The sequence below is a fragment of the Aspergillus mulundensis genome (genome assembly GCF_003369625.1).
Source record: "Aspergillus mulundensis strain DSM 5745 chromosome Unknown scaffold_0, whole genome shotgun sequence".
In the NCBI taxonomy this organism is placed as follows: Eukaryota; Fungi; Ascomycota; class Eurotiomycetes; order Eurotiales; family Aspergillaceae; genus Aspergillus; species Aspergillus mulundensis.
The window spans coordinates 4214735-4238677 of NW_020797888.1; the positions used below are offsets into that span (position 1 = coordinate 4214735).

A 23943-nucleotide genomic window follows, 5' to 3' on the forward strand; every position below is an offset into this window, starting at 1 on the left:
GAGTTGCGTAACGGGCGTGATGACCTTCAAATCCCATCAGCTCTTGTTGGAGATGGAGTGTAAGCCCAACGGACTGTGTAACCTTCTCTCCTTGGCAACTGCAATCTGACCGGCTTCGGCTCCTAATGCTTTTTCTCCGAGACCGTGGGCCCCCTCGCTGTGGGCGGAATGGAGGGCGCTGAGTGGCGGGTGGTCGAGCTGAAGATTTCTTTTCTGTCTGGTGCTGCAGCAAGGGAGCACAAGGCGTGATAAGAAGCGGTCATGCCAACATGTGGCCGCGTGGCGATCAGAGCCTTGAATATAATGTGCCCTGCTTACCCGTTGCGCATGATGGAGTAGCAAATACTCGTTTCTTTGTTGAAGATGTCAACCACGGACTTGAATCACCTTGGCCACGCCACGGTTGTGGTGACAATTTTGTTTATCGTTCTGACTGGCTTGGCCGTTGGTTTACGCCTCTCAGCCAGAAGAGTTAATCGCGCCCCTTTGGGGTGGGATGACTGGTTCATCATACTGAGCACAGTGCTGTACTTTGGCTTCTGCGCGAATGGCCTCGTGAGTGTCTACACGTTTGGAGGCGGACAACAATACGCCGACCCGCAAGAAAGCCAGCGAAAATATGTCGCCTACATGAAGTCAACATACGCGGTGCCTCCTCTATATGCCATAACAGTCACTCCAATTAAGCTCTCGATGTGCTTTCTTTACCGTCGCATCTTCCCAGTGCACGTCTTCCGTCTGGCCATCTACACAATCATTGCTGTTTGCATGGCCTGGTTCGTCGCTGTGACTATCAGCTCTTTTCTGTATTGCATCCCCATCGAGTATTTCTGGGATAAGACGGTCGATGGACACTGCTTCAACTTTTCCGTGTACTTCCTTGTGGCCGAACTCCTGGATATGCTCATTGATGCTGCGATCATCGGATTGCCAATACCGACCGTGCTGCGGCTGCATATGAGTCTGCGGAAACGACTTGCGCTGGCGAGTATTTTCCTGCTCAGTACTTTGTATGTCACCGAGTCCAGATGGTTTTGTGTTATACTGACAAACATAGCATTTTGGTCGTCGGCACCATCCGAATCATCTATCTTTACAATCCCAGCGATGATATCCGTACGTAATTTGGCTCATTTTGAGAGGCTCATCTAACCCTCGCAGTTCCCCTTGCTCGAGCAGTCCTCTGGTCGACCATCAACCTCGGGGTGGCCATCATCTGCGCCTGCCTCCCGACATACCCACCCATACTCGTCAAGTTTGGCAGCGCATTTACTTCCCTGCGGAGTCGACTCACTTATGGGAGTAAGGGCTCTCGCAACTCGATTGAGGAGCAAACGGAGACAGCTGGAACAACGACTAGAAGTCTTTATGGAGGAAGGGAGAAGTACCGGGCGCACTTGAACAATTCCGCTAGTGATATCTATCCCTTAACGCAGATCACTGTCGGTAAGGGGGGGAGGGAAACAGCGGGCATCAGGGTTGACCGGGAGATTGATATGGATGTTGTAGAATGTTAGTATTAATGAGGTACCAAATCTTGTTGAGAATATTGTGGCAAGAGTCTCCTGTCTTTCCGTAAGTATAATCAGCGTAGTAGTTTGTCATCTGACAAGGGGCAGAGTTGAGGTTGTACAAACGGACTTAGCGTAAGCCGAGGGGCCGACACAAACAAAGAGCAACAAAAAGCAACACTTTCTTCAGTCCGATTTACAACCACGCGTCAGAATGGACTTTGAAAATATCAAGCATCTTCAGGCTGCGGCGCAGAGAATCCGCGAAGGCTATCTCAAAATCGTCCACAGTACCTCCATTTCAGATCTCCAGCTTCCTTCACTTCGAGATGACCCGGTCAGAGGCCAGCTCTGGGTTTCCAAGTTCACCACTCCGAAGCCGACTCAAGATACATCCCGAGAGCTGCTGCTCGAGCTCATCGACGAGCTGAACAAGAACAACGTACCCTACGACCGCGCAGATTCAGACTTCCTCAAGTTTGAATGGATTGGATACCGTCACGATGCGAAGAAAGACACCCCCGAGCCCGCCGAGCTGTCCGAGAGCGAGAAATTCCGGCGACTTGAGGGCGAGACCAGAAGTCCATTGACCATCCTCTACATCTACGGTGGCACGTTTGCTCTGAATACTCCATCCTGCTACCGCAGAACAACAAGCTTCCTCGCAAAAGCAACCGGGGCAAAGGTGTTAATGGTTCACCAGCGGCTCGCACCACAGAACCCCTTCCCAGCCGCCTTGCTTGATGTCTTCCAGGCCTACCTAACCCTCCTAGCACCTCCCCCTCACTCTCATCACGCTGCGATCTCACCATCGTCAATTGTCCTCGCGGGGGATAGTTCCGGCTCCTGTCTTGCGTTCGGCTTACTCCAGATACTCCTCCGTCTCAAACGCAAAGGAAAATCGATCAATTTCCACGGAACCACCATTCAACCTACTGTCCCCGCCGGAATAGCCGTCCTCAGCCCAATAACAGACCTCGCAACTTCATTCCCATCGTTCATATCGAACGCTAGAACGGACATCTTCCAACAACCTCACGAAATACTGCCGTACCTTCAACCAGGCTATCCTACCTGTCCGCAATGGCCGACAAAGCCTCCCCGCGCGAACCTCTATTGCGAACCAGGAATGCTAGCGCACCCCCTTGCCAGTCCGGCCGGGTCAGACGACTGGACCGGATGCTGCCCGATATGGATGGGGTCCGGTCAGGAGCAGAGTATCGACCCAGCATTGTTCATCGCGCAAGTAGCCCATGCACAAGGGGTTTCGGTGACAGTCCAAGAGTACGAGGGCATGCCGCATACGTTCTTCTTCACATTTCGTGATGCCCCACAGACAAAGATGGTTCTTTCTGAATGGGCGCTAGCTATCTTGCGCTTCTCTCAGGGAGTAAAGCCAGTTTCTAGTGTTTCCTTTATTCGTGCCAAAGGACTGGTTCCGGAACATCGGGCTGTGGAGAATCTGGTACCGCTTACTGTGCCCCAGGTTCAAGATATGATGTGGGTGAAGAGTCAGCGGCATAAGATTCCCGCTCACTTCCGGGAGGGCCGGTCGAACCTGTAATCCGATTGGCCTTTTACATATACATGGCGTGCCTTTTTTTGTGCTAAATGGGTGACCTATTGTTCCGATGTCATGACTATGCTACCTCGGATCACACAAATTATACAAACCAACATATGAGAAAGGCTCTATACCTCGCTAATTCTATCTAACTAACCGCCCCTCACCCGGTAGGTGTAAACTGACCAGGGGTCTTTCAAGGCAATCTAATTAATGAAGGCATACCCGGTTCAAACCTCGACGATAGGCCATCCTACTCCGTACCGTTCCTACGTACGCTTAGGCGTCAGCCTTGGGATACCACAAGGCCTCATCTCATTATTCATCATTGCATGAAATAGCAAACAATGAATAGACCACTTCTCCAATGAAATCCGGGAATTTTTGTCCGCGTTTACCGCTGACTTCTTTGTACTCGGAGCAAGGATCGGATGACTAGGATTTACACCATTAGCCCGGCAGCGGCCCCGGCTCACCCCTTCCGAAACCTTGGAGCCAGTTCTTCTTTTTGCGCCTTTCCCACGGCTGGACAGCACAGCTAGCCAACCAAGTCAAATCATTGCAGATCATCCAACGTGATCGTCCACCCACCATCGAAGCAAGGGGTGGGACGAAAAGCACTTATTGGCTGTGTTTGCTATCACTTGCAGGTCTGTGTAACCTCGCTCCCTCGAGGTCGCTACCCGACCCCCCGACATTCCGTGTCGCCATTCCACGCAAGGCGGTTCCCTTTGGCCTTGCCTCAGTCAAACTGGAGCCCGAGGATGACATGCTTAGCTGGCACTTCAAGATGCAGCCGCCAGGATCCGCGTTTGGTCTCAGGCTTCACTGCTTCAGCACTGCCCCTTCCCTTGGCCCGCATACTGTACTCCGGGCTGGAGTAAGCGCGGAACGCCCCAAAGCGTATGCAGTATTACGCCATCCTGGGCCATGTCGATCACTCCGAGGCTACAGGTCGTACTACCATACTATGCAAGGAGTCAGCAGCCATGGAGTTGAACAAGTTAACGGTTTCTGTTGCGCTTGATGGGACGAACCCAATATCGTATCGCCGAGGCTTGTGATATGCTTGGAGCTGGCTGCAACCGTACAGCATCCAAGGAGAAGAGTAATGAATATGCAGTGCCGGCCGCTGCAGGCTGCTCTGAAGCGTCACTTGAAGTTCAGCCGCACGGTGCCCCGACCACTAAAGAAACTTTTTTTCTATGCACCAATCTGGGCCTAACATCATTGCTGATTCAAAATTGGCAACATTGGGGCCGCTTCTCCTTCTACCCGGTAGTCCCGGATCGATATCGAGGAACCAAGGACTGAGCCTCGTGCACTGAATATCTACCTAGCGATGCGGTATCCCTGCTGGGGATCACCATCACACCATACAACCGCCGATCAAACGCTGACGGTGCCCGAGGGCTCAGGAGAGCCTGCGCAGATTTACTAGGGCCGCTACTTAGCTACTGCTTAGGGTGCGATGAGATGAGACTCCATACAAAAACACCCCAGGGGCCTTGTCTTTTGAACCAGATATTTGCATCCAGATAATACGGATACATGACCCGAAATCATGTCTTCCTTCGATGAAGCGTTCAAGAAGCATGAAACTGCAGGGGTCGAAGTCGAAGTCGAACAAGTCAGTACCAATGCCAGCATCAATACTGCAATCGACGAACCAAATGCCAGTCTTAAAGGATGGCGGCTGAGGCTTCTCACGCTTGGGTATGTCAGTCTTCTTATCTCCAACAAGCCTATTACGCCCTGGCTCACTTTTCACTGCAGACTCGCTTTGGCGGTCTTCCTCGCCTCGCTCGACTCCATAATCGTCAGTACCGCTCTGACGGCTATTGCGAAGGACCTGCAAAGTTGGGACAAGAGTAGCTGGGTAGTATCTAGCTATTTGACAACTTACTTCAGTAGGTTATTGTCGCCTGGTTGGGTACAGTCGTACTGACGGAGTAGGCTTTTTGGTTATCTGGGCCAAGGTCAGCGACTTGGTTGGACGGAAACTCATGCTCATCACGGCGCTTGTTCTCTTCCTTGCTTTTTCCGGTGGTTGCGGCGGGGCTCGAACAATGTTGCAACTGTAGGTCAAGCACTCGTTGGGAGGAAGGCCGACTGACTTTATGTAGGATCGTCTTGCGAGCACTTCAAGGCATCGGGGGTGCTGGTCTCTTCAGCTTGGTGCCAATCATTACCGCTGAAATGGTCCACCCAGATAAATATGCATCTTACAATGCTGTGATGGCTCTGTCAATTGCATTAAGCTTCTTACTGGGACCACTCATTGGAGGTGGCATTGTGGATCACACTACATGGCGATGGATCTTCTACATAAACCTCCCCGCTGGCGCCGTCAGCATCGTACTGGTATGGTTTTCCATGCCCGGTGCATTTCCAGATATATCACACCCAACTTCACTGTGGAGCGTTTCGAAGAATATGAATCTACGCGGGAGGGTGGATTATCTCGGGTTCAGTCTTCTGCTCGCCGCCTCTCTGTTCCTGATTGTAGCTATTGAGGAGGCGGCGATCCTGTACACGTGGGATAATGCTGTCGTGATCACCCTGCTTGCCCTGGCGTTACCCGTTTTCTGTGCCTTTCTTTGCTGGGTCTGGTTCCTAGACCGCAGTGACTCCACCAGAGAACCTGTCTTCCCCTGGAGATTCGCCAAGAATAGGGTCTTAATGGGGTTGTGCTTGTGAGTTTCCAAACCAAGAGCGACCGACTGAACAAGCCCTGACTGTCAATAGGATATGTCTCCTCTCCGGAGTTCCACTGACAACGCTCGTCCTTGATCTCCCCGGCCGTTTCCAAATCCTCAACAACACCTCTGCATTAGATTCTGGAATCCGAATCTTGCCGCTCACGCTGACGATCGCAGTATCCTCGGCGTTAGCAGGTGGGGTAACAGCCCGGGGTCGCGTGCCTCCTATATTCGTGTTTTCAATTTCGGCCGTGCTCCAAACGGTGGGCCTAGGACTGCTCTATTCTGTCCCCGCAGACAGACCTCTCGAGGCGAAGATATACGGGTATCAGACACTCATTGGAACAGGAGTGGGTATGTGTCTGGCCACGGCGATCTTGACCGTGCCATCACTAGTTGAGGGAAAGGACTTGTGTACGTTTTCCTATCATCCCCAAAACCAAAGGAGCCCCCTAATAACGACCCAACAGCCGCAGCCATAGGCAGTGTAACGCAGATCCGAGTCCTCGGCGGTGCCGTCGGAGTGAGCGTCGCAACGAATCTTCTGAACAATAGCGTTCAGGACCACCTCCTAGGCCAAGTCGCTCCCGAAGTGTTGCGCGACATCATGAAAAACGTCTCCTCCATCGCGGCACTCCCGCAGTCCACCCAGTTGCTTATCACAGAGGCGTTTGCAGACGGGTACGAGCGCCAACTACTGCTGGTCTTGGGATTCTGTGCTGCGGAGGTTCTGGCATTGGGGCTAATGTGGGAGAGGCCGATGAGGAGGTTAGTTTAGGTCGATTGGTACTTGACCTGAGGATGGGAGAGCTACGCGGTGTATTATACGGCCATGTTTCTGTTGTTTCAAATTGAAGATCTGCTACTGTGCAAAGACTCTCATGTTTCCTTGATCAGGATCAATTCGCTGCATATGCACCGGCTCTACTCGCAACGCGCTGCAATGTGAATGGCCGTCAGAGCAGAACCAATCTCCTGCTGGCCGTCACCGTCTTGAGTCCTCCGAGCTGTTACGCATACTATTACGACCGCCTCTAGTGATGCTTACACCCCTTCAGTCCCCCAGCACTAGTACCTTATCCGATATTTTGCTACGACCATCTTGCCCTGCTTAGTTCGCCAGAGCTCCCTGGACCGGACGCACATTCTGCGTCTGGCCCTGAGATTCTCTCATTATTCGCTGCTATGGTATCCGCTTGAGTCCGCAGAGTGACATGAAACTGTTCAGAAACAACGCCTCTGAGTTCAACGCAAAGTCTTCATAAGAAGACTTACGCCATTGGATAAACTAGAGGCAAAGGAATTTATTAATAGACGTGGACCTTAATTAAGTAGCCGTGTGAAACCATGGCTTTATGGACAAAGCCAGACAGAGCCTCTTCCTTTGTCTTACGGAGTCTTTGTCTCTATCCCGAGGTCCAACATACACGTACCGTATCCTGGCTAGCCGCATTATAACTTCACAACATCACTTCAAATATATCAAATAAATTCACTTTCACTCTCCCTTCGTTTGCCGTCAACTATCACATACACTACCCTTTTCCTGCATGCTATCCACCCAAAGAGACCATGGCCGCCAACGCCCCCTTCCCAGCACCGCACTACCCCAGAGAACGCCCACAGCGCCGCACGCCCGGGCGCGAAATGAAAGTCCTCTGCCTCGGGCTGCCACAAACAGGAACACTGAGTGAGTCGTGCCCATCCTTCCCACAGACCCATACCTAACAGATGCATCTGAATGTCTAGCCCTCTACAGAGCCCTCAACACGCTCGGCTACAACACCTACCACCTCACCGAAGCCTGCCTGGACTACCAGAACGACGCGCTCGTCCTCTGGAACACCGCCCTCCGCGCAAAGTACTATATCCCCGAGCTGAGGAGCTTCGAGGGCGCTGATTTCGAGAGGATGCTGTGGCGGTATGATGTGCGTTCCATTCCATTCCATACCCTCCTACCAAAATATACCCTGTATAACACGAGAGAAGAAGGAATGCTAATGAGGACGCTTTTTTCCAGGCCGTAATCGACATGCCCGCGAGCCTGTTCATCCATGAGCTAATGGACGCATACCCGGACGCGCAGATTATATTGAACACGGCCAAGGACGCCGATAGCTGGGTTATGTCGATGGAGAATAGCTACTATAAGATAATTAAGATGAAGAGGTTGTGGCTGCTTGCGTTTGTTGATACGGTGCGTCTCCCCTTTGCTCTCTACTTGAAATGAAGAAAAGATGCTAATGACGAGTCCAGATCTACCTCCGCCCCTTCCGCCGCCTCCTCCGCTCAACGCTGAACCTGTACACGCAAGGCAAGCGGACCCGGAACAAGAACCATCTCCCTGCGTATTACAAGGCCCATAATGCGCACGTTCGGGGTGCAGCGCAGCTCCGGGGCCGGAAGGTGCTCGAGTACAACATCAAGCAGGGGTGGAAGCCGCTGTGCGAGTTCTTGAACCGCGAGATACCGAAGGAGGATTTCCCGGTTAGTGCGGAGGAGGACTTTATTGTGGGGTATCAGTATATTGTGGTGTGGTGGCGGGTTTGGGAGGTGTTTTGGCGGGCGGCGATTGTTTGGGCGGTTTGGAGGGTTCTGGAGGGCGTGGCTTCGATTTATTGGGGGTTGCCGGAGACGCAGTATGGGATGGAGTATTTGGATTGAGAGGTTAAGGGGGGGTTCGGTGGGTGTCATTATAGAGATAGGTCCTGAGGATATGTATAATAGATAGATTCTGGCGTTCTAATAATGTCCAAGGAAATTGAGACTGGAGATTATAACAAGAACCCGGACGCAATACGGTACTTCCATTTCCACCGCCAATGTTCATCTTCAAGAGTATTGTGCCATGCTGCATCTGGCCAGGACCAAGTGATAAACCAAAATCCTCAACCTCCCCAATCTAAAAGGCTAACCTGGAATGTAGACCACGGTATTCAGCAGCAACGGCGCCTAGCGGCCGGCGTTCCGCTTACACCCTGAATACATCGATAAACTCTCCATCGAACCTTGCATTAGCATTGCCGGTTAGCAGCGCCAAAAAACATATCATAGCACAAGAAAGGTGTTGATTGGGCACTACCATACCTGGCGCCGTTCATGTGCTTCTTCACCCCGGGTAGAGGTGAGTATAGTATTTCTCGGCGTACGTCGAGCTCGGGAAGCGGAGTCGTTGTGGCAGAGGTAAAGATTGGCTATTGAGGCCGGAGCAGTATGATTACGCGGACTTTGCTCGGTGGACTATGATATTGATCAGGTACGGATTAGTCGGGTTTCTCTGATCAGCGTTCCAAAGGAGTTGGGGCGAACGTACTATGTGTATTCCACTGGAATTTCCGTAACCGCAGCACCCAACCCTTATTGTAGAGATGTCTGTGTATCAGATAATCCCCTGCCTGATGTCAGAAGATCATAGTACAAACCAAAAGTCCAAGCAGGCCTGGATGGAGGCATTGTACGGAAACGGTTGATTCACCTGACTATGATATCGGCTGCATCTGTCATCTCGCTCGGAGGGGGATCCCGGGGCTCGGGGCCTGTTGGTGGAGGAAGGCCTCAGACCATCTATCATTCTAAGGGTTTAGTTTACTGACCTCTAGGTCAGGTAGGCGGCAGCTGATATACCCCAGACACCCTAAGCGAGAGCCCGCAGTGCATAATGTCTACCGATCCAGCGGGTAAATCATGCATCCATATTCAAGCCTCAAGCATCCTGGCTCAATATGCGCCAAAGTACTCCATGCATCCGAAGTTCCATTGTCGGTAAAACACACTTATCAGAAGAACATCTTACCAAACAAATAAAAGCTCTCATCAAGTCAAATTGGTCTAATAGCTTGAAATACCCAAAACCCCCCAAATTCCCAGTACGCCCTCTCAAACCTCTCCGGGTGCCCTCTTACAAGGTCCACACATTTCCCTGGACAATCCCACTGCCCCGAGTAGACATTCGGACTCCCACCCCACTGTCCGCACAGATCAATATTCGCAATGATACTCTGGTTCCTGAAATGAGACGTGATGTCGCAGCTCGTGTTTGGGAAGTCCGCGAGCGCGGTGCCCCATGATGAGGGGTCGGGTTTAGCTATCGGCGCGCTGCTGTTGCTGCTGCTATTGTTTGTCAGGCGAAGGTCAGACGGGATGGAGTGCCGCGGGAAGAACCAGGCTCTTATGCCCTCGGGGCGGAGCTCAAGGGCGTAGACCTGCTCAGTCATTATTAACATCTCTCAACCCGAAGGTCACGAGGAAACATACACCACCCCCATCCCTATTCATCTCCTCGCCATACGTCGCGCTCGCCCCCTGGACACCACAACCCGCATTCGCATTCGTGCTATTATCGCAGGTCGTATACGTCGTGCTCCCGAGCTGCTTGCGGCGCACATCCATCTGACATTTCGAGGTCGTGTGCAGCGTCACTGCGTTGCCGTCGGTGCCATTGTTCGTCACTTCGAGCACGTCGATCTCGCCGTTATCCGGCCAGTTGTAGGCGTCTGTTAGCCAGAGGGCTGGCCATGTCCCGCACCCGTAGGGGGTGTGGATGATGTCGAAGATGAACAGGCCGTCGTCGTACGCCTTCTTGGACTCGATGCGCACGGACTTGCGGCCGTGCGTGGCGTTCTTGGTTGTTGTGTCGACCTTCAGTACCGCTGAGGTGGGGGTTGCGTAGGTGAGATTCAGCGACTGCGCTGTGCTTTTGTTGACGTATCTATGCGTCCCTTAGTGCTATTTTTACAAATGCGGATGGGAGACGCACTTGACAAACCCCTCCGTCGGATCTTCATCATCGAAATAATCGAACTGCTCGAAGAAGTTTACTCCGGAATACGTGTCCACCAGCCGATAGTTCAGCGGCGAGTACTCCGGATATCGGCTGGCCTTGGAGCCCTCCACGGCGCCGACGATCACGCCAATTATGGCGGCGACGCAGGCGATGGCGGCGATGAGTTTTGTGCGTAATGACCACCTCCGCGGGTTGTACCATGTCTGTTTTGCTTGAGTCTCGGACGCTTGTTTGTCTATGGTCAATGGGTGCGTAATGCGGCAATCTTCTGGGTCGGCCTTGGGGATGTGCGTTGTGTCGGCCATTGTGGGCTGGACTGGGAAGGACGTAAGTCCGGAGTGGAGTGGGGTGGATGGAGCAACGGTCGGATGATATGATTACTGCAATGTTTGAGTCCATAAAGCCGAGCGACGTTGTTTAGACGGAAGTAAGGGATGGAGCAGTGATGTTGTCATCGGAATGGGGAAGTAGATCCCGTCCCAATCGGGAAGTCAGGCAGTGAGGCATCAACTGACCACGAAACAATGGGTCGAGGCAGTTAAGCTTTGCAATATCTCCGATGGAGGTAGTTGATGTGTAGATATGGAGGAAAAGAACTGCGAACCAGCATTGTTGTGCGCGGGAGTCGAACACGGCGGAGACTTGTCTGCAATCTAGAATGTACAATTCTTGAAACAGAGCATCTATATACTAGACGCAGAATTGAAAGCTCTCGCCTGGAGGTAGTATCCGGCTTCAAACTTTAGGGTTAATGTCGTACCGTACGGAGATCACCGGAGACTTGACCACAATCGTCCAACACCCACGGTTCCGGCAGCAACTGGTGCCAATATATAGCTCCCACAAACCGTCAATTCCTGCTTTAATCCGCCGAAGAGTCCTTTGCTCGTCAACTAGAGACCGGCGAGATGGGTATCGACAGTGTGCGTATCAAGACCTGGCACGGCCTACCGCGAGATGCACTCCATGAGAAACGGCAAGATGAGCCGTGGGACAATCCGTTCCCCTCTCCACCTTCACCTCACACCTCGCTTTTGTCCTCGGCTTGTCGGATCACGAACGGTTGCACCAAAGGGCGATGGGACCGGCCCCTAATCATGACCTGTGCCTTGAAATGCAGATTCTCAAGAAGTTGTGGTATTTGGCTGGATGGTGAGGAAGCATGCAACCATGATGCGTACTGGTATTGCGGTGCTGGCAGGAATACACTACCATTGATCACGCTCAAGGCGTCTCTCGAACCTAAGGCATCTGACCTGATGGAGCATTTAATAGAGAATGCGCGAAGAGTAGTGAGCGTGATCAATCCGAATGTGTCGAGGGAGATGAGACGGCATGTGTTGGATGTGGAGGCCCAGGCTCGACATTATAATCTCGACGGGAAGGCAACGAGAAAGCACGACGTTTACGCCAAGTACAGAGGCTGGTACTTTTATGAAGAGAATGTGACGCCGGATGAGATCGTCGGACATTGGAAGTGGGATGACTTGGCCAAGAACGAATGCTGGTATGAGGACGTGATCATGCCTGCATTCAAGAAGCACGACGAGGAGTATCGAGCCAGAATCCGCGGACAGACCGAGGCTCGCAAAGCGAATGAGGGGCGTACTTTGCTTGAACGACGCAGGTGGAGTATGTTCCTTGTTCATGAGCTTGATTGATCAACAGTGCTAACATGTCATGTAACCAGGGACCAAGACGGCCACAGATGAGGTAGCCATGAAGCCAGCTTCCGAGAGGCAAGCTAAGAAGGAGAAGCGGGCATCCAAGCAGCAGAAACAATCATCCGAGAATCAAGCAGCCGACAAGCAAGAGACTGCGTCCGAGAGTGACGAAGACGCCGTGGCGGTCGAGAAGGAAGCGGCACTGACAGAGTATAAGAAGGCACGGCCAACCTTCTGTGCAGCAGTGGGCAAGGTCCTGAGAAGCATTGGAGGTATTTTCATTTGGAAGAAGGACTCGACGACTGAGCCCATCATGGTGGGAGAGATGGAGAAGACGGGGTAGCGAGGACGGTGGTTGTGTATCCAAATTGACATCAGAGAAGATGGGCATCTCAAAAGCTGGAGGGGGATGTGTTGACGTTGTCTTTGTTAGTCCGCAATCTCATATTCTTGAAAACATGGGAGTAAGGTAGAAACAGTAGCAGCCTGCAGTCTTACCTCCGCCTGTGCCGCCAAACCGGTCAACCGCCAGCCAACCCACCTCGTCAACACCACACCACAGCCACCCCGGCGCTGGAACTATTGGCAACCAACACTCCCTTTGACTAGAGCAAAAGGCGCCTTACCTTGTCCTTATCATTCTCTCACTTTCTGGCAATCTGCGCCACAAGGCTGGGGGATTCATGGTGTAGTCAACCTCTCTATTTCTGTCAGCTCATCTCGCGATGTGTTAGTATCCGTCAAAGATTACTACTTCTCTCACTTTGTACGCCTATTGTCTTCATTTGTGAAAACATCTTACCTCTCCCTTGCAAGATGGTCGGCAAGGCAAATAATGACCAGAAAATCTGCCACGAGTTCGCGAAGCGTGGCAGATGTCGCTACAACCCCTGCCGATTCGCCCACGTTCGCCCAAAGGAGAATGAATCCCCTCGTTCGACGGAGAAAAGAAGTCAGAAGAAAAATAAACGCCACGATGTCAGCGCACTCGCTCTCTGGAAGCGACAGGTCGAGACCCAGCAACACGGACGGCCCTCAGGCTCGGTGTTCACTGAGGCCCGGCTACTGATCGGAATCGACGAAGGCAGTCTCCAGGAGGTCATCCAGTGCCTGGCCAAAGAGCGTGGGCTCAAGAAAATTCAGGATCTCATTCAGCGTGATTTTACTTCTCTTCTCACATCTGCCAAACGCGATCTGTTTGCCGATCAGATGCTCCCGTTTATTGAGACCATAACCCATCCGGACGTTCTCGGTTCTCTGGTGATGGAACAAGCGGTGGGCACCATATACAACACTGTCTATGGAATTGCTGGTCGCCGCGCGGAGCCCTTACTAGGGTATCTGGCGGATGTCGTCCGGCTGGAAATTGAGACGGAGGGCAAATCGGCCATCGCCTATCTGGAGCAGTCTCTGCTGCTTTTTTGGAAGGTCGTTGAGCTGAACTCAACGGCCTTCATCCAAGAATCTCTCAAGCCGATTGCCCAGCGATTCGCAGACCTTTTTCTCACGCTCCATGCCTTGGTTGGTACAGACTCTCTTCATCAGTCGCGCGATTACCTTGATAAATTGCAACACCGGCTTGCCATCGGACTCTCGTTACCAATTATAGAGAAATCTATCAAGCAACAGGTCATTCCGGCCGTGGCGTTTGTGACAAAGCAAGATCTCCCTGGCGGCCGCCACGACAACGATCACACAGACATCTGCAATATCAGTATTATGCCGACATTCCGTGAGATCTTGTCGCCGCGCTCCGAATATCTTCCTGTGAAGGACCCGCGCCAATGGCATGTCAATGGCCTGGCTGGGCTTTTGGATAGGAACTTCAGGCTCTTGAGAGAAGACACCATCGGCCAGCTCAGAGATGCAATACATGCCGAGCTCCATACAGCCGAGCAGAAGAAGAGCCGTGGTCCTAAGAACCAAACCAGGACTTACGTGTACAGAGGGGTCACCGTGCGAGGAGTGGACTTTCATCGATTTGGCGGACTGCAATTTCTCGTGCATTTTGCTCAACCGCCAAATATTCGTGGATCGGTGAAGAAGAAACTAGAGGAATGGTGGCAGCTGTCGAAACGATTACAGCCGGATGCGCTCGTTTGTCTACTTGATCCCCAGGGAACTGCGGTGTTTTGCACTGTATCGTCACCGGATCGCCCCAAGCAAACGTCTGATCATTCTGACGAAAAGCGAAAAATGCTGGCTGGTTCTCTTTCAGATCATCCGGACATGGCCTCCATTCTTCTGCAGTTGGTTGAGCCCAGCGAGAGCAGCTGGCAGTACATCCTCGACCGTCACGCATCGCAGGGCGATCAGTCCTTGATTTCCCTGGTGGAATTTCCCGGAATTCTCCTGCCGTCGTTCCAGCCAACTTTGCTTGCTCTCCAGAGAATGAAAAAGGCATCTGACGTCCCGATGTCCGAGTTCCTCGCTCCGAGTGACCAAGATTCGCTGTCCATCTTAGCTGATGTTCCGCCGCCTGTTTATGCCGCCTCTCAAGCCTTCAGCTTCGACTTGAAGTGCCTCATGGATGATGAATCGAGTCTGGCAGTGCAGCCCTCTCAGCCCGTTGACCTAGAAAGACTTCAAAAGCATTCCACACTTGATGATGCCCAGGCTTCGGCGCTGGTCCGCACCCTCCAACGCAAAATCGGACTGATCCAAGGCCCGCCGGGCACTGGAAAGAGTTACACCGGAGTTGCTATGATCAAGGTCCTTCTGGCCAACAAAGATAAAGTCAAACAGGGTCTCGGCCCAATCATATGCGTGTGCTATACAAATCACGCTCTTGACCAGCTTTTGGAAGACGTGTTGGAAAACGAGATTACCACGCAGATCATTCGAATTGGCTCACAATCGAAGTCAGATCGCCTGAAACCGTTGAACCTTCGGACTGTGGTTCGTAATGTTGAAAAAACGCGCTTCGAAAGAACAGAACAGTGGCAATTGCACGAGACGCTAGACGAGCATGAAGCTACTTTTCATAAACTCAGACTCAACTCAACCGGCTCGGACCAAAGCCTAAAATACTACCTCGAGCGTTCTCAATCCTTGCATTATGCTCAGCTGTTCGGCAAGGACGAGGATGGCTTCCAGAGGCAGACAAGAGGAAAGCCTCTGCAAATCATCCAGTCGTGGCTCAAAGTTGGCGTCCGAAGCAAAGGGCGGCCACGCTCTGTGGAGGTCCTCGCAGGGGTTCATGTAGATATGATGACGGCTGCGGAACGCAGAAAGATCTATGCATACTGGCTGAGTGAGCACCGAAAGAACTCCTTTGAGCAGGCCCAGGCGGTTTTCTCCACCCATCTGGAGACCAAGGCATCCTGGGACAGGGTACGAGACGAGATGGATCTGCGCTGCCTCAAGACGGCTGATGTGATCGGTGTGACGACTACTGGGCTAGCGCGTAACCTTGAGATGCTTCGTCGATTGCCTTCAAAGGTCCTTCTGTGTGAAGAAGCTGGTGAGGTGTTAGAGGCACACATGCTCACTTCGCTCCTGCCGTCCCTTGAACAGGTGATACTAATTGGCGATCATCAACAGCTCCGACCTCAGATTCAGAACTACGACCTTTCGCGCGAGAGCAAGGGTGGCAGTCTATATTCACTAGACCGATCGCTATTTGAACGTTTGGTAGAGCCCGATGACGGAGTTGGCGTTCAAATTCCTTTCTGCACCCTGGAGACGCAGCGACGAATGCATCCATCAATATCGCAGCTTATCCGCGACACATTGTATCCCCGCCTACAGGATGCCCCATCCGTATCTATGTACCCAGAGGTGGTAGGAATGCGGAAGAGACTTTTCTGGCTTGATCACCGAGTGCCAGAGGGCAATGCTTCCGGTAATGAAGCCATGGCGACGTCCCACTGGAACGATCACGAGATACAGCTTACAGTTGCTTTGGTGAACCATCTTCTCCGCCAGGGCGTATACCAGAGCGGCGATATTGCTGTTTTGACCCCTTATCTTGGTCAGCTTCATCGAATGCGGCGCAAGCTGAGCGAGTCTTTCACAATCACCGTTGGAGAAAGGGATCAGGAGGACCTAGCCAACGCTGGGTTCGCTGAAGATGAGGCGCACTATCAGCAGCCAAATATTTCCAGATCAACACTCCTTCATGCCTTAAGAGTTGCGACCATTGACAACTTTCAGGGCGAGGAGGCCAGGGTAGTCGTCATCTCAGTAGTGAGAAGTAACAATCAGAATCGTTGCGGCTTCCTCCGTACGCCAAACCGGATTAACGTGCTGCTCTCCCGTGCCAAACATGGCATGTACCTCATCGGAAATTCGGCCACTTCCAGAGGAGTTGATATGTGGGGCAGGGTGCTCGACATGCTGGAGAAGGGAGGAAATATCGGCGAAGGTCTGGAGCTGACGTGCCCTCGACATCCGGAAACTCCTATCTTGGTATCAGAGCCAGAGCACTTTGTTCAACACTCGCCTGAGGGGGGTTGCAGTCTTCAGTGCGGCAAGAGGCTCCAGTGTGGCCATCCTTGCAAGCAGAAATGTCATTCGCAGATCCTCCACGCCGCTGTTTACTGTCCTGACCAGTGTCAACGTCCCCAAAAAGGCTGCACACATCCTTGTCCGAAGCCATGTGGAGACCCTTGTCCCAAGAGGTGTACCGTTGCTGTTTTCGATGCCAAACGCGTTCTCTCGTGTGGGCATTTGATGGAGAGCCTTCCTTGTTGGCAAGCACAAGACTTGAGCCTCGTCAAATGCCCAACATTAGTCGACCGGGAAATACCGCACTGCGGTCATCGAACAAGAGTGGCTTGCCACATTGACATCAACAGCGTGGCGTATGGATGCACCCACCAGTGTCAAACTGTGTTGCCGTGTGGACACAGTTGTAAGCGAGAATGCGTGTTTTGTACGAAGCGCACCGCTGAAGGTCCTGAGGTCGACCATGGGATCTGTACACAAAAGTGTGGACGCCTTTATTCAACGTGCGCGCATGCGTGCAATGCAAAATGCCACGGAGATACCCCTTGTCCGCCATGCTCCTCGCCTTGCGACGTGCAGTGTGCCCATTCGAGATGTCCTGAAAGGTGCTCTGAGCCATGTGCTCCATGCGCCATGTCTGAGTGCCTGTCTTCATGTCCGCATAGCTCATGCTCGATGCCATGCGCCGCGCCCTGCGACCACATTCCGTGCTCTCTACGCTGTGAGAAAATGCTATCATGTGGCCACCAGTGCCCGTCAGTATGTGGTGAAATCTGCCCCGTCAGCGCATTCTGCCAAATTTGCGGCTCGGACGATGTCAAAGAGACGACGGTGGACTTTATAATGGGGGAGCAATATCACGAGGTGGATTTGACAGAAAACCCTTGCATATTCCCACAATGCGGGCACTTTTTGACCATCGAGAGCATGGATGCTCAAATGGACCTCAAGAGACATTATACCATGAACGAAAAGGACAGACCCGTCGCAATTTCATCTTCTTCAATGCCGTTTTCGATTGACGATATCCGAACATGTGCCATCTGTCGAGGCTCACTGCGCAGCGTGTCCCGTTACGGAAGACTCGTGAGACGCGCGCTGCTAGACGAGGCAACGAAGAAATTCATCCTGTATGTGAACCAACAATACGTACCAATGGCCCAAGAGCTGCCGAAATGCATATCACAGCTGCAGAATCTTGAAATCGGAGCAAGAACGAAGGAAACCGCAAGAGCAGTATTCCTAAGCGACGTCAATATTGGAATCTATGGTCCTGCCGATCGTCAAGTGCGGTTGATGAGCCGTCGTATCGCAAAGTACGACAAAGAACGGTGGAGAGAACTTTTGGGTCTCCGGGAAAGAATAAGCAAGTACAAGATCAGGGTGCAGGTTCAAGAACAGCCCTTTAACCGAGTCAGGGACATGGTCGAAGCAGCACGTCGACGCAAAAAGGCCCCTGGTCTGTTCGACTTTGATGAGAATGTGCTTCAGACGAAAGGGTATCTTCAAGCCACGTCTCTCCTGCTCCGCCTAGACACCGCTCTGCTTGCAGACTTTCTCTCCCTTCGCAAGCAACTTCGACCTAACACGAGCCAAAGCGAACTATGCGTCAACTTGGAGGAAAATAGAAAAGAAAGCAAACGCCTCATTGAAGATGCAGCGAGTTCTCGCCGATTCCTCCACCAGGCAGAGGGGAACATGTTTCTCGCACAGTTCTGCGCCCTGGAGCGCCAGAACGTGTCAGAGCCGAGCCAAGCTGAAGCTCTGCTGCGAGAGGGCACTGCCGCAATTGAGGAAGCAGAGCAACTCTGTGAGTTCCACCCTTCACAGACTCGAGGTCTCTCCGAGGAGATCGAGGGAACCAAGAAGATGCTTCGCGGCTCTGAATTCTATACTCCGGTGACAAACGAGGAGCGCATGGCGGTGCTGGCTGCTATGGCAAAGGAGTTTCGGGGAACGGGACATTGGTACTACTGCGAGAATGGACATCCATTTACGATCGGAGAGTGTGGTGGTGCGATGCAGCTGTCTCGGTGCCCGGAGTGCGGTGCAACTGTGGGTGGTCAGTCTCATGAGACGGCGGCTGGAGTGACTCACGCCCATGACCTTGAAAATGCGCTGGAGCATATGCATCTGTAGATTAGACTGAAACTGGAGAAGTGGATGAAGCTTTTGTGAGGATACATAGATGAGAAAGCTGTGCGAATGATGACCGAAGGACGCTGGGGTTTGGCGAATCTTGTCTAATGAGGCAAATGCGGCCTAGATTTGGTCGGGGTCCATTTGTTCTGATCTAGAATTAGATGCGAGTGTTTCATAATACGAGTCCTTCTGCATCTCGGCTATGATTCCATTAGTCGACGCCGGGGCATGGCGGTGCTTAATGACTTCGAGATCGTGGCCATAGGCTTAGGTACCTTGCAAGCCCGTCGAGAGTAGCTGAGCCACCAAGTTGGGGGCCATGGCGAGGCTGAAACAATCAACACTCATATTGGGAACTTCAAACGCCACGTCTGGCGTCCCATTTGCGATGTCTCTACTTGCTTTTATCCAGAATGGCGCACGAGTGTGGCTACAGTTGCTTGTCCTGCCACTGTCGAAGTTGATCCGGATATCACTGGCATTGGGGTACCCAGGTTCCAGCCTCTGCTTCTTCGCGACCCTTCTAAGCGCTTTCCCAGGTGGTATATCGCGACGGCAGGCATTGCGATTGCTCTCATCACTGCCAACTACTTCCTCGTCTACGACCCGGCATTGGATCCATTCCGTGATGGAAATGGTGTCAGCCCTTCGCGAGCCCTCTCGTTTCGTCCCAACCCCGTCGATCTGCTGATTCTGCGACGCACGAGAAGAGGCCCTTCGTTGGTCAGCTTCTTCGTCGGCTTGTTCAGCCTGCTAAAGACCATGAATTGGCTATCCCCGGATACCACATTTCAACGCTTTTTTGAGGGCAGCAGCGGGGGCAACAACTGGAGCTTCGGACAGATAATACCCATCATCCTGCTGGGCGTTCCGCTCGTCAATGTACTCGAGTCTCTCTACCCAGGTGGGCTGGTGTCCTGTGTACCTACATATTCGACACTGACAGTCTACCATAGAGAATGGAAAGTCTCCACCAAATGTCTCTTTTTCTTCAATGAGTCTCCCCGTGGCAGTTTCAACACCAAGCGCCCTTATCCCAGGTCCTTCCAGCAATCATCCTGACCAGGAATACGACAACGCCTCAAGTGCTCTGGGCGCGGGAACAGCAAACATTCTCATCTGCGAGTTTGCACTGTGTGAATTCGCCCTCTACTTGGCATTCTTTTCGTCGATAGTCACGGCCGCAGCCGCTCTTGGTGGGGGTTTAGTTATGCCACTCCTTGGGCTCTGGACCATCATCATGGTGTCCTTCCCAGCTGAGTACCTGCTCGCCACAAAGGGCGCAAAGTGGGGATTTGGTGTTGACTCACTGCAGACAATAAATGTGGTCTCGTGTACAGGGCTTGTTGCAGTGCTTATGTGGCAGCTAATCTTGCTTTCTCCGATGTATAGTGCATGAAAATCCAGACTTCCGAGACTATACAGGGAGTTTATTGGCCCACGGTCAATTAGACAAGTGTATATCATGGATGCTCTAGAGCCTGGCCTGGAGTGTGTGTAGCAGCGAGCCGAGTCGCCGGGGCCGAGGCAGGGAGTGCGGGGTGCGGGGATCTTGAGGTATAGGAATGCCTACATTTACAACACTCCTCCTACCAAATCAAGATAATCTTATGCCAGCAAGAACAGAATGAACTTCGACTACCCCCCAGAGCTAACTGCCCATCTCTCAACCCTCGACACCTTCATCAAATCCACAATCCTCCCCCTCCAGCACGCCGCCAACAACAACCGCTTCTTCGACCACCGCCGCGAACATGCCCGCACAAACTGGGAAGCAGGCGGCCTGCCACGCAAAGAATGGGAGGACCTCCTAAGTACGCCCGTCACCTCTACTATCCATACACCCCTAACCCAGAGGTAGATCATGCCCGCCTCCTCGCCGACACGGCAGGCCACTACCGCTTCGCCCTCCCAAAAAGCTACGGCGGCACCTCCCACCCTTACACAAACCTCTATATGTCCGCCATCCGCCTCCATCTCGCCTCCCACCCAACATACGGCGGCGGCCTAGGCCTCGCAAACGACCTGCAAAACGAACATAGCATCGTCGGCAACTTCCCCGACATCCTCATGCTGCACCATTTCGGGACCGACGAGCAAAAGCGCACCTTCATCCCCGCTCGCCTAAACGGGACCTTCCGGACAACATTTGGCCTCACGGAGCCAGACCACGGCAGCGACGCAACCTTCATGAGCACCGTCGCGGAGCGCAGAACGAACCCCGCCGGCGTTGCGGGGTGGACACTCAACGGCGCGAAGAAGTGGCAAACGGGCGCGCACAACTGCACGCACATGATCATCTTCGCGCGCGCGAGCGGAAAGCCTGGCGAGGCGCGCGGCATAACGGCGTTCCTTGTCCCCAGTAGCACAGAGGGAATCGAGATAGCCAGCTACGAGTGGACATTCAACATGCCAACGGACCATGCAACGGTGACATTGAACAACGTCTTCGTGCCCGAGTCAGGAATACTAGGCGAAGTCGATCATGGCCTCGCGCTCGCACAGACATTCGTGCACGAGAACCGCATCCGGCAAGCAGCGAGTTCATGCGGCGCGGCGAAGTATTGTCTTGATCGGGCGATTGCGCGCGCGAACGAGAGGAGCGTCTGGGGGGCGGGGCGGAAATTGAGCGAGCATCAGGGGATCCAGTTCCCTGTTGTGGAGCTCATGACGCAGGTGGAGATGCTGCGGCTTTTGATTCTGCGGACGAGTGTGAGGATGGATGGTATTGTGGGGGAATGTGAGGGGACGAAGGATGTGCCTTGGGTGCGCATTGAGCGGGAGCTTAGCGGGGAGGTTGCGATGTGTAATTATTGGGCGAATCGGTTGGCTTGTCAGGCGGCGGATCGGGCGATTCAGGTACGTCCATTCTCTCCAATCTTAGGAATTGTGGACTTGAGCTGACCTTGTACCTTGTGTAGATCCACGGCGGCGACGGATACTCGCGACACTACCCCTTCGAGCACATCTACCGGCACTTCCGGCGGTATCGGATTACGGAGGGGTCGGAGGAGATTCAGATGCGGAAGGTTGCGGCTTATTTGTTTGGGATGGGTGGGAAGGGCGGTGGTAAGGAGAAGGAAAAGGGGAAGTTGTAGTTCCTGGTAGTATTATATCCATTGCTTCTCAATGGTTTTGTTCTATACTCTACTGTACCCAACCAAGCAAGCTAATGAAAAGCAAAATAACAAGACTATTTCCAACCATGACAGGGAAGAAGGAACCCCGAAAGGAAAAGGAAGAGCATAATTCAAGCAGAACGCCGTGGCGGTGCAGTGCGACAATGCCGCAATTGAGAACTAAGAAAAAACAGGAGGTTATGTAAAATCAAGCTCGTCGTCTCCCTGCGCCACATACTGATACTTCATCAGCTGGTCGTGATGGACATCGCTCGCCTGGGAATGTACCAGGCCCAACGTACCCGCGTCCTCAGTCGGATCGTCTACGAGCATGCGGTACTCGTTCGGCGCGACATGCCGGACGTTTCCCACATCTACCCCCTCATGGATCGAGTGCGCATGTTGGTGTTGATGAGGGTGTGTGTGTCCATATGGATCTCCCATGGTAGCGTCTTGAGTTTGGTACCGAGGTATTTGATGCAGGTTCATGATTTGCGGGTCTAGAGGGACGGCAGTGTAGTCGCTAAGCGAGCCGACATGGCCTTGAAGAATGGAGGAGTGGGGTGCTGCGAAGGGATTTTGATGTTGATGCATTGAGGCTTGTTGCATGAGTTGGGGTGTTGGGAGAGGTTCGGCTTGCGGGATCTGATCCAGTGTGGGCGTATGAGTCTGGGTGTGAGATTGGGTATCTTCGGACGAGATATTGGAGTGCTTGCGTTTATGCTGGTGTGGTTCTGGCTCGTCTGTATCCATTAATGTATCGGCCGGAGTTTGCGAGTTTGGTGTTGGGACCTTGAGCGTCTCCTTGCACTGCGGGCAGTCTCGGATGACTCGGCTGACGGTCTCTTTGATGCGGACCCAGTGGTACTTGACGGCGATGGCGGCTGTGGTCTTGTTAATCCCGGCATGCTGCTCCATATGTACCTGCTGCGCAATCTCGTATTGTTGCTGCGGGTCTGACACGACTTCTTTATCTTTCAGCATAAGCTTTTCTTCCTCGCCGTTTTCGCCTTCAACGAGTTTATAGTGCGTGGCTGCGCTGCGGAGTCGACTCTTCTCGGCTCGGTCGGCGCCTCTGGGATATTTAGAGTGCTTGAGATAGTAACGGATCTTGTCGAAGCGATCTTGTGTGACGGGGTCTTCGCCGTCCGAGCCGAGGTCGCGGCCGTAGATGATGGCGTCGACGAATTCGCCAGGGCTAGAGAGGACTCTGCCGGCATTGGGCACCCTGCCAATTCGCTTGAACCCGAGTCCTTCCCAAAGTCGACATGAGGCGACGTTGCTCTCGTAAATCAGGTTGAAGACGGCATATGTGTATCCCTGACTTGTCAACCCAGCACTTTGCTTTTGGCGGCGTGGAACGTACCAGCCTAGTGGCCCAATCAAGATAGGCTTCTCCCATCAGCCGGCCTACACCCTTATTTCTCGCAGCGTCCGTGACCAGAAACATGCCGTTACAGACATGACTACTCCGCCCAGGATAGTTTGGTCTGACATTAAAGCTCCCGAGGCAGGCTTTGGCCCAGTTGACGTTGCCCTCCATCTCTTGAACATCATTCACATTCTTAATGTCTCCAATGAGCATAATAGCGCCAAAATTCGAAAACCAGTACGGCGCAAAGTGCCGCACCGGGATCGGGTCGACCATAGCATAAGTGTCCCCCTTTTCAATCTCCCTGTTCAGCTGGTTGCATAGGTACACGATCAGCGACTTGGGGATCTGCTCCCAAGAATGAAATGGCACCAGCGTCGCAACAGTAACCCGATCCCGCAGCGTGAGTTGGCGAGGAGCAATCTCCCCTGAAGACTCGTCGTCCATGGTTGTCAGGTCACAGTTCCCAGCTGGCATAATGAAGCTATACTCCTGATGCGGGCTGAGCCGGTCACGAGACTGCTTACCGCATTAGTGTGGTCAGGACTACCGCGCAGCATTCATACTGGTCGGTGAGACGAATAGGGGAGGAGAGGTGACAGAATATCCATCGACAGTTCAACACAGTGTGCAATTC

The 23943-nt window shown here is 52.8% G+C and overlaps 9 protein-coding genes across 9 annotated transcripts; 7 read left to right on the top strand and 2 right to left on the bottom strand.

Annotated features, from left to right (window-relative positions):
- Nucleotides 1-363: 363 nt before the first annotated feature.
- DSM5745_01123 (uncharacterized protein) lies at nucleotides 364-1517 on the top strand (the record flags this gene model as incomplete). The annotated part of the gene is made up of 3 exons (XM_026743139.1): nucleotides 364-1010; nucleotides 1058-1116; nucleotides 1162-1517. The coding sequence occupies 3 exons, from the start codon at nucleotides 364-366 to the stop codon at nucleotides 1515-1517; spliced, it is 1062 nt and encodes a 353-aa protein (XP_026608984.1).
- A 208-nt stretch (nucleotides 1518-1725) lies between these two features.
- Nucleotides 1726-3075, top strand: DSM5745_01124 (uncharacterized protein; the record flags this gene model as incomplete). The annotated part of the gene is made up of 1 exon (XM_026743140.1): nucleotides 1726-3075. The coding sequence occupies one exon, from the start codon at nucleotides 1726-1728 to the stop codon at nucleotides 3073-3075; it is 1350 nt and encodes a 449-aa protein (XP_026608985.1).
- A 1564-nt stretch (nucleotides 3076-4639) lies between these two features.
- On the top strand, nucleotides 4640-6555 carry DSM5745_01125 (putative MFS multidrug transporter; the record flags this gene model as incomplete). The annotated part of the gene is made up of 6 exons (XM_026743141.1): nucleotides 4640-4791; nucleotides 4852-4985; nucleotides 5032-5155; nucleotides 5202-5771; nucleotides 5824-6191; nucleotides 6248-6555. The coding sequence occupies 6 exons, from the start codon at nucleotides 4640-4642 to the stop codon at nucleotides 6553-6555; spliced, it is 1656 nt and encodes a 551-aa protein (XP_026608986.1).
- Nucleotides 6556-7349: 794 nt separating this feature from the next.
- Nucleotides 7350-8441, top strand: DSM5745_01126 (sulfotransferase family protein; the record flags this gene model as incomplete). Its single annotated transcript, XM_026743142.1, has 4 exons — nucleotides 7350-7467; nucleotides 7527-7705; nucleotides 7798-7974; nucleotides 8034-8441. 4 exons carry the CDS (start codon nucleotides 7350-7352, stop codon nucleotides 8439-8441), a joined length of 882 nt encoding a protein of 293 aa, XP_026608987.1.
- A 1154-nt stretch (nucleotides 8442-9595) lies between these two features.
- On the bottom strand, nucleotides 9596-10865 carry DSM5745_01127 (glycoside hydrolase family 16 protein; the record flags this gene model as incomplete). The annotated part of the gene is made up of 3 exons (XM_026743143.1): nucleotides 9596-9979; nucleotides 10032-10485; nucleotides 10543-10865. The coding sequence occupies 3 exons, from the start codon at nucleotides 10863-10865 to the stop codon at nucleotides 9596-9598; spliced, it is 1161 nt and encodes a 386-aa protein (XP_026608988.1).
- Nucleotides 10866-11657: 792 nt separating this feature from the next.
- Nucleotides 11658-12567, top strand: DSM5745_01128 (uncharacterized protein; the record flags this gene model as incomplete). The annotated part of the gene is made up of 2 exons (XM_026743144.1): nucleotides 11658-12192; nucleotides 12251-12567. 2 exons carry the CDS (start codon nucleotides 11658-11660, stop codon nucleotides 12565-12567), a joined length of 852 nt encoding a protein of 283 aa, XP_026608989.1.
- Nucleotides 12568-13040: 473 nt separating this feature from the next.
- On the top strand, nucleotides 13041-16899 carry DSM5745_01129 (uncharacterized protein; the record flags this gene model as incomplete). The annotated part of the gene is made up of 2 exons (XM_026743145.1): nucleotides 13041-16690; nucleotides 16746-16899. 2 exons carry the CDS (start codon nucleotides 13041-13043, stop codon nucleotides 16897-16899), a joined length of 3804 nt encoding a protein of 1267 aa, XP_026608990.1.
- Nucleotides 16900-20442: 3543 nt separating this feature from the next.
- Nucleotides 20443-21913, top strand: DSM5745_01130 (acyl-CoA dehydrogenase family protein; the record flags this gene model as incomplete). The annotated part of the gene is made up of 3 exons (XM_026743146.1): nucleotides 20443-20629; nucleotides 20677-21674; nucleotides 21737-21913. 3 exons carry the CDS (start codon nucleotides 20443-20445, stop codon nucleotides 21911-21913), a joined length of 1362 nt encoding a protein of 453 aa, XP_026608991.1.
- Nucleotides 21914-22132: 219 nt separating this feature from the next.
- DSM5745_01131 (putative histone acetyltransferase Spt10) lies at nucleotides 22133-23783 on the bottom strand (the record flags this gene model as incomplete). Its single annotated transcript, XM_026743147.1, has 2 exons — nucleotides 22133-23254; nucleotides 23301-23783. 2 exons carry the CDS (start codon nucleotides 23781-23783, stop codon nucleotides 22133-22135), a joined length of 1605 nt encoding a protein of 534 aa, XP_026608992.1.
- Between the last annotated feature and the right edge of the window lie 160 nt (nucleotides 23784-23943).